A 9,534-nucleotide genomic window follows, 5' to 3' on the forward strand; every position below is an offset into this window, starting at 1 on the left:
TGCTGGAGCTCCTCTCTGAAGTACCCAGATAACAGGAGCTGATGCACATTTCCGGAGTTGTTTTGCAGATGTTAAAACCACCACCAAATGGAAGAAATTAACTACTTGAGGTCATACATGGTCATGACTATGTAGCCCACAGACCTACTGGTAATGTTAACCCCTGTGACACCGCCCTGTTCCCTCACCATCAACCAAGCAGAGATATGTGTACAAGTTGATCACATACTCTGGGACTCCCCTCCCTCACCTGGTGTTTAAAAATGCTTTCCCGAAACCCATCTGGGAGTTCGGGTGTTCTGAGCACTAATTACCCTGGGTTCATTGCTTGGCGCCTGCAGTAAACACTGCACTTGCCTTCACCACAGCCAGATGTCAGACTGGCTTTACTGTACACGGCTGAGCAGACCCAAGTTTGGTTCAGTAACGGGGGTGGCTGACATCCCTGGTCCCCAAAGCAGTACATGCATGCTGGGGTTACTTTGACTTTTTCTATAAATTGTACTAAAATATTCACTTAAATTCTCTCATTCATATCATTCCTCCAAATAAAGTAATTTGGTACCTACTCCCCACCCCCCAAAAAAACAAAATGAAACAAAACCGTGAGTGCTACCTGCCATCAAAGAAGAAGAACTTCCCCCGTCCGTTCTTTTCTCCGTGAATGAAGTTGCCCTCAAATCTGTCTGTGGAGGAGTAGGTGACTGTGCAGAAGCCGTGCGGTAATCCATCATCATCCAGGTGCCCTGGAGAAAGGGAACCACAAGGCAAACCTTAACATCTTCCACGCTCACCCACCATCATCTGTGCTCAGATGCTGCCAGCAAGTGCCCCATGCAGCTCAAGGGTCCCTTCCCTGCCTGAGGGGAGAGCGAACACCAAGGTTTCCCTGCCCGCATCAGCACCATCAACTCCGCTCTTAGGTACACTTTAGAAAGGACGGGTCCACAATAGAGGGCCTTAGACACGTGTAAGGTTATGAACCAAAACCACGCTCATATTACACCGGGGACTGAGAGTTATTCTCAATAATAACACCTGCAGTGTGAGTTTCAGTTGACCCAGTACTTCCCCACAGGGTACTGCTCACGTTTGGAATTAACGCCCCCGAACTCTCATGCTTAAGGGAAACATAGCTGAGATGGCACACTGTCTTGGCAATAAGTTATCTGGTTCTAGAACTAAGTATACAATACGACTTCATACATCATTATATAGTATGTGGAGCACTGCTAGCCAGGCGCCCTCTGAAAAGGATAGAGCCACGTCTTCAAGACTGCCCGAATATCTGCACCTCACGGTACGAACACACGAACTCAGAGTCCCTCTAAGCTTAAACAAGCTTAACATTGAACTTACTGCTTTACTTTACAAAATCGTTCAGCTTTGAATGTTCGGTAATCACCTTGTCATACACCCTCTACCCATTGTGTTCAGAGGGTTTGTGCTTTAAATGTAGTTAGAAGTATCCACATGACCATTTAAGCCGTGATTTTGAACATCAACAGCAATGATTACACTGTGATCTTTAAACTGCTGGTTCTTCTTGGGTCACCGATTGGTGTACTCTTATATTTATGTTTACAGTCAATGTTTAGGTTTTTTATTATTATCTACATATTTCACAAAACCCAAGAGTCACCTCACTGGTGCCTCCCCAGTCATTCTGGTGAACTAATTTTGCAGAGGCGGGTGAAAATGAAGGCAGCAGTTAAATCTACTGGCTTTCTCCCGGGTTAGTGACCTGAGTCATGGATGAAAAAGGTATAAAAGCATTAAATACTGTGTGCAATGCGGGGACATTAAACACTTAAGTGTGGCTTCCAGATGGCTCACAGACATAAAAGAAAACACAAACCATTTCACCGCAACGAATGCTTTACTCTCCTAAAAGAACTTCTTCTAAAGTGATAAACGAATGTCATCCCTTAGAAGAGAGAGGAAGTAAGCTCTCTTACAAAGAACGAGAAAGCTCTTTATTTGTATTATTGATTACACAAACATAAAATAGAAATGAACAAATGCACTGTTTTCTTGCTACATCTGATTCTGCATAGAATGAACTACCTGGAATATGTTACGTTAAAACATGGCTACTTAAATAAATCACAATCAATAAGGTTCCTTTCCTCTTAACCCCAATTTTTTTCTAACAAGGGCCAGGAAATTAATGGTTAGGAGGGAAGTAGGCCACAATTGCTTCCTTCTTGCTTAAAAACCAAAAACTGTACCTGACATAATTCAATGACACTTGAGTCATATGAAGTGATTTGGACAATTATTTTCTAAATATCTACTGATGGCGTTTCTCTCATTGAAATTAATTATATCTACTCTTCTCCTTTCATTAAAAAAAAACCACTCAGTGTATAGTTGAAAGCTTTCTTTTAGGAAATGTTGCCCAGATCAAATTAAATTTAGCTATTTGCTTTCCTACAAATTTAGTCTTCCACTTCTGATTTAGGTATAGCTATCAGAATAATCGTTTTAACCTTATATTGAGGTACTTACTAATTTATTGAAAACACAGAAAACAGTTCACATAGTTCAGACTTTATAAAGTTAATGTTTGATAAAATTAGTTATTCTACTTTAGATCAAGAGTGGAATATGATAAACATGAACACTAAGGGGAAAAAAAAATCCCATGTTAATTCATTTCCACCTTTGCTCAGTTGCAATAGTCCTATCCTATTTCTGAACAAAACACTGCAGGTACACGCGCCCTCAGCAATGGCATTTAGATATTAGAGAAACTTGGAAGCATCACAGAACACACTAAAAGCACTTGAAGGACAGTACTGAACCCCACTGAGATGAAAGCAAAAAAAATCAACCCTGCTCCATGAAGGACGCTTATGCACGTGCCTCCTTCCACAGGCCAGTGAACAGAAGTCCCATCACCTTGTTAGGCTCTAGGGAGGGAGAACAGAGAAGCTGCTGAATGATGGCTGTTTCTCTGGTGACACTGTGTGTTTAGAAAGGCGGCTCAGACTTGTGACGATTCCCTGCGTTTCTAAAGGTGTTTAGGCTGCTTGTTGTGAGAAATCTCCCTCTATCAGATCACAGCAGAATCCTCTGGTTGGCTCATTTGTTTTGTTTTCTTCTCATCCTTTCAAAAGGAGGATGATGTGATCAATGACCAGGATGTGATCAATGACCGGGATCAATGAAAAGGAGCTAAAAGTTAAGGCTTGTGATAATTCAAGACTTCCACCCTGAATATGTAACAGCCGGGGGTGGTGTTCCTAGCAGTAGAACTTTATGTTTAAAACAACAGCCACAACCAAAACAATAACAACAACTAAGGGACCTTCCAAGGAAAGAAATGTCAGGAAGAGAAGACATTAGGCTGGGACTTCCCTGGTGGAGCAGTGGTTAAGAATCTGCCTGCCAATAAAGGGGATACGGGTTTGAGCCCTGGTCCGGGAAGATCTCACATGCCGCGGAGCGACTAAGCCTGTGGGCCACAACTACTGAACCTGTGCTCTAGAGCCTGCGAGCCACAACTACTGAGCCCGTGTGCCACAACTACTGAAGCCTGCGCGCCTAGAACCCGTGCTCTGCAACAAGAGAAGCCACCACAATGAGAAGCCCGTGCACCGCAAAAATAAATTAATTAATTTTAAAAAGAGAAATAAAGAAAAAAAAAGAGAAGAGATTAGGTTGCTGAGACCGCATATCTCCTATCAATGTTAGTGCGAGAGGAGCTTCTGGTACAACTCTTGTTCCGCTGCCATTTGGACAATAAGATCATGTAGTATGTGTCTTGCCAGCAACGGTCAATTTAATGGAGAGGGAGACTGATGTACAGAGAAGAAAAAACTCTGTATACCTACTATGCATCAGGCACTGGGTTATGTAATTTCCTGTTATCTAAATTAAACCTTACAACCATCCCTCAAATTCCAGTCTTATCGATGAGGAAGCCGCTGCTATGTGCCCAAGAAACACATTAACTGCTACCCTGAACGCGCTCATGGATGCTGAAGGCCCCTTCCCCCAATCCTCCAATCTCTCTTCTCTCTGGTCAAGGGCAAACTGGCCGAACACTCTTTCTTCCCTGCCCGTGGTGGAAGAAGCGACCTCTAAAGAGGGAGGTGTTCTCAGGTCCCAGGCAGAGAAGTGGAAGACGCCTTTGTAGTTAAGATAGTTCTCACAGAACCACCAGGATCTTCACCAGCACATCCTGGTGGCAAATGCCTGTCTCTTCCAAGTGTTACCCAGTGCAAAGAGAAACGCTAGTCCAGCTTGCTCTGATTGAGATCAATCTGTGCAATGCGCCAAGTCAGCCAACAGCCTTCCGGGCCAATTCCCACTCAACAGAGATTGAACGCCAACCCAAACAACAGGGAAAACCCACTTGAATGACTGCTCTGTGTTGGGAATGCGGTCCCAGTTCGTGTGCCATATATCTGTCTGCAGCACGGTTTTAAATATTGACTGAAGTTAGAGGAAGAGGGAATAAAACATAATCGTCTCACAAGTCTAGTTTTTCACTCTGTTCTAAAGATCATTATCTACTGAACAGAGAGAAAGTTCAATTTTTTCCCCACGGGTTCCCTCGGAGCTTTTCCCTGAACCCGATGAGAGCCAGGCCTGTATTCTATGCAGTGACGGTACCTCTCAGCACAGGAAATTCCCTCTGGATCGGACATCTGGCTGCTTACTGCCTCAGACTTATTCACAGGACATCTGAGTGTGTGTGTGTATATGTGTGTGTTTCCCTCAGAACCAGAGGCCCTTACATGCATTGCTGGTTTTGTACAATAGAACTACTTAAAAAAAAAAAGTAATAATAATAAAAAGGCAAACTTATTCTGTTTAGTGCAAAGAATGTGCCCTCATGATGATACACTTACGCTGGTGGTTAAAAACATAATTTGAGGGCTTCCCTGGTGGCGCAGTGGTTGAGAGTCCGCCTGCCGATGCAGGGGACGCGGGTTCGTGCCCCGATCCGGGAAGATCCCACGTGCCGCGGAGCGGCTGGGCCCGTGAGCCATGGCCGCTGAGCCTGCGCGTCTGGAGCCTGTGCTCCGTCCGCAACGGGAGAGGCCACAGCATTGAGAGGCCCGCGTACCGCAAAGACCAAAAACAAAAACAACATGATTTGAGTTTTGAGAGTAATCCCTTGCAAGAACTCAATTATTAGTTGCGAGGATCTTAATTTTAACGTGAGGCCTACACGTAGAGGGTGCTACCAGGACACCTAGCCTGTATTTTTCCTAAGTACATTGCATGAGCAGTCTTATTAGAAACAGGCAGGATGAGATACTAGGGGGACTGTTAGAAATGCTCTTAATATTTGAGGGGTTGGGACAGTGAAACATGGAGATGCTTGTTTTCATTCTGGCTCCTTAGTTCTGGAGACTCTGCTATTTCCCATTTTTGAGGATTCTTCCTCGATGTCTCCTTTATGTTTCGAGGCCTTTCTGTTTTTTCCTACCCTCGTCACCGCTACTGCAAAGAGCCTTTTAGGTGATCGCCTCACCCGCTCCCCACTGCCTGTTCATCCCATGCTCCCGCCCTCCCAGAGCAGAGCCTTCATCCTCCATTCCCAGCTCTAAAGAGCCCTCACACGGCCCACGGCCTCCAGGACAGAGTCCACAATCTCGGCCTGTGACGAGCCGCCTTTCCCTGTCTCACCTTCCACTTTTCTCCTCCTAGGCCCTCTGTTACAGCCGAACCCAGGGATTCGTCTCTGAATGTGCCTGCATAATTCCACTCCTCTCTCTCTCTCTTTTTTTCTTCCCTTTCTTTTTAATGCCTTTGTGCTCCTGGGTTAGTATTCAATTAGCTGAAACTCCTTGATGATATTAATGAATCACACGTTAAGGGTGTCCCTTTCCTTGTAGGATGATATCCGTCTCATTGAATTTTGTCAATCTAATTAGAGAAAACTTTTATCGCAACATTTTCATTTGTATTTATTTAATGAAATTGTGTCTTTTCAAATGCTTATTGGTCACCTGCGTTTTTCTCGTGAATTATAGTTTCATTCCACACCTCTCTTTACTCCCAAAGTTCCCCTCTGGACTGGACTCATCTCCACTCCACCTCTTCCGGGAAATCCCCCCCCCATCTATTTCCCCAAGCTAGATGCAATTTTTGCTTCCTCTCAACCACCATCATTCATCGGTTTAGATGTGATATATTTATTTCAAATTATATTAGGGACCACGTTGTATTCATCTCTGCGTCTACGGGGAGATGAAGAAATAGACGTAATGACGATTTCTATTCCCAAAGCTAAACATCACTCCCTGAAGAACCAATGAGCCTCTAAGAGTTTTTTTAAAAACCACAGCAGGAGCTCAGGTGATGTCTGCAGGCCTGCTGAGGCCCAGGGCTACCTTCCCAAGGGAGCACAGCCAGCGCTGTACACAGACACTCCCTCCACCCACCTGCCCTCGCGGATTCATCCACCCTGAGCTTAGAACTCCACCCAAGCCACAGTTCCACCCGACAGAGAACCAAAATGTACGTGAGGTGATAAAAGACTCAAGTCCTGAAGAGACCCATTTCTTCCCCAGAGTATGTTTCTAAGGAGGAAGAAAAAGAAGAAAAAGGGTATCTGTTGCAGAGGCTGTAAGTTAAATTCTCTTTCCCCAAATACATTTTTCTGAAAGTCACCAAATTCTTTCAGAACCAACCTCTACAGAGCGACATTAATAAAGAACGACACTGATGCAACATTTAACTGTGGCTTCCAAACTCAGTTACCAACTACTTCATATACTTGACTGACTCATTAAAAAAAAAGGAAAGATGTAGAGAGACAGTTTGGTATGGCACAGTGGGGTTCTGGAGGTCCAAGCCTGTCTCCCACCTGGCTGAATGTCCTCAGATTAGTTCTTAACTTCTCTAAGCCTCAGTTCCCTCCTTTGTAAAATTAGGATGATATTACTAGGCACGTGATAAGACTGAATGGATAATAGGTGTGTGAAACACTTAGCACGGAGCCTGCACATGTAAGGACTAAACAATTACAGCAATGGTAATTTCAGCTAAGACAAATAAACTACCGAGAGCACAGGCTCTGTAAATGGAGAGAGGTAGGTTAGTTGGTACTTCAACACCAAGATATTCAGACTGGCCTTTTACCAGTCCCCCATGCATGTGTTAGATGTTAAGTAAAGACTATTACAGACAGCTCTTAAAAGTCCAAGAATGGCTAAAGAAAAGCCTACTTTTACACATGCATGCTCTAGACACTGTGTGAGTTTGAGCCTTGGGTGCATCTAAGGATTTTTTAAATTTCTGTGTTACTCTAATTGTTTACTGTTAGGTACAACTGAGTCACCATGTGTCCCGGATTGCCCCAGACATTCAAGGTTTAAGCCAGTTGTCCCAGCATAAGTATTAAACAGTGACCCTTCTCAAGTATGTTCTGATTTTGGACAATAATGCATATGGTCACCCTATATAACAGAAACTTCCTTGCTTACATGAAGAAATTTCTCTGCTTTCACCCATTGAGCAATCTCAAAAACAACATCGGTGCATTTCTAAAGCTGCTTGTTCACATTCTGCAAGGAGCCTGGGACCGTGGACAACTGGGCCTTGTGTTTCCAAACAGCTTCAAAGGGGAAGATGGGTTAACCTCGGGAGCACTGCCTGTGATCAAGGGTTTGCATTAAATTTTTATGAGTAAAAGTAAACTTTGAAGAATGAGAGCCAGTCCTAACAATTTGAGATGAGCATTTTTCAATTATCTTTCGTAATATGAAGGCACACGTAGTCAATAATTTACATTTAAAGAAGGCTTCCAACTAACATCTTTGGGCCCCAGTAAGTCCCAGCATTGGCTTTACTCAATGGAGAGAAACAGTTCAGGACACTATGAAATTAAAACAACACCATCAACACTCCTTGAAGCTGGTTAAAGAAATAAGAAGTTTCAATAGTTACATTAAGACAGTTAGCTTTTATAGAATTGAGAAATATTATTCTACTTAGTCTCTCCTTAAGACCTTGGGACTACAAAAGGAGTCAATTATGTTGACATAAAAACTGATTATTTTTTCTCCCAAAGTAGCAATAAGTATGCATCCTCATGCATCTGTAAGGGTCGCCACTTTGTCTTCCTTTACCGTTTCTGAGAGCTTGCTTATACAAATTAGATAGAAACCATATTCAACCAAAAGCTTAAAAAATATTTACCTAGATATCTGGTTAAAATATTCCGGAATAATATCACGCAACACTGCAAAACATGACGACGTACTGTGTACGGCAGAATCAAATAAATAAATACGCTAAAGAGTATTTTCCAGTATTCACTGTTACAAAATCATAACATCTCCTGATACAAACAACTAGATTGTATAACGTCCCCACCTCGCTTTTTAGAACCAGCAAAAAAAAAAAAAAGGTGGAGAAACTCAGCAAAACAAAGTGGCGAGAAAAGTCGGGGGAGGGGCGCTGGAAGCGAAGGGGCGGAGAAACACGACACCAAGGCGGTGATATCACCCACAGCCAACTGCATGGAATTCAGAAAGTTAAGTGTCACCCAGCAATTTCAGTCCGGGCTTGCGGCGCGCCTGCACAGCGTGGCGGCGGCGGCACCCGCCTGGGAAGCAGGAAGGGGGAAGGGCGGTTTGACTGAGTTCGCTCGGGGGCAGCAGAGGCCAGGGCCGCCCGCCTCCCCGCCGGCGTGCGTTCAAGCCCCGGGTCGGGAGCGTTGTCCATGGCTCTGCAATGATTTCATCGTTTCGGAGAAGCGACCGCCCGGACCGCGGCTGCCACGTGCCTGGTCCGGCCCCGTGCGCTGCGCCGGGGGACGGACCCGGACGCGGCCGCGGTCACCGCGGGTCGCAGCGGCGAGCGGAAGGAAAGGGCTGCCGCCCGGAGAGGGGCTCGGGCTTGCCAAAAACGGGCGGGGGGATTGCTCCACGGAGACGGCCGGCCGCGGGGGGCTGAACTCCTGCGCACCGCCACCTCCCATACCCGAAAGGGGGAAGGCCGGAGTGCCCGGCAGGTTTCGCAACTCCGAAGGCGGATGCAGGCGGTGACCGGGCGGGATGGAGCAGCAGCGCTCTCCCGGAGACCCCGGCCCAGCCGAGACCCGTTCCCGGCCTGCGCCCCGCCGCGCAGTGCGCGCTCCCAGTGGCGTGGCCGTGGCGGTCCGGCCCCTGCCCAAGCAGCGGGCCACCCGCGTAGGGGACAGTGGCGGCCGCGGGGCCCGGCGCCGCGCAGGTCGCAGCCCGCCACTCCTTCCGCGTTCCGTGCCCTCGGCGCCTCCTCCCCGGGCCCCAGAGAAATGCTTGTACCTTCCACAGCCTCCTCCACCATCTCGTCGTCGCTATCCATGGCGGCTGGGGACCCTGCCCAGCTCGGGGCCGCGCGGCTGCCTCCCGTCCCTCCGGGTGCTCCCGGCGGCTGAGCGAGCGCTGGGGCTGAACCCTGCGAGTTTGGAGGAGGAGGAAGAGGAGGAGCAGTCGGGGCTGGCTCGCACTGCCTCCCCCTAGAGCCCTTTCAATTTCTTGGCCTTAAGCCGCTCCCGCAGCAGCCGTCCCTCCTCCTTCGCCCACT

The 9,534-nt window shown here is 46.5% G+C and overlaps 1 protein-coding gene across 1 annotated transcript in view; it reads right to left on the reverse strand.

The window, feature by feature from the left end:
* The window catches only part of SETD7 (SET domain containing 7, histone lysine methyltransferase), a 43,024-nt gene extending 33,676 nt beyond the window's left edge, over window positions 1-9,348 (reverse strand). The window contains exons 1-2 of the mRNA XM_065878073.1: window positions 9,273-9,348; window positions 617-746 (exon numbers count right to left, since the gene is read on the reverse strand). Coding sequence (XP_065734145.1) covers window positions 617-746; window positions 9,273-9,312 — 170 coding nt within the window. The 5' untranslated portion in view covers window positions 9,313-9,348. The remainder of the gene's footprint in view (window positions 1-616; window positions 747-9,272) is intronic.
* Between the last annotated feature and the right edge of the window lie 186 nt (window positions 9,349-9,534).

This window comes from Phocoena phocoena, chromosome 5 (genome assembly GCF_963924675.1).
Source record: "Phocoena phocoena chromosome 5, mPhoPho1.1, whole genome shotgun sequence".
NCBI lineage: Eukaryota > Metazoa > Chordata > Mammalia > Artiodactyla > Phocoenidae > Phocoena > Phocoena phocoena.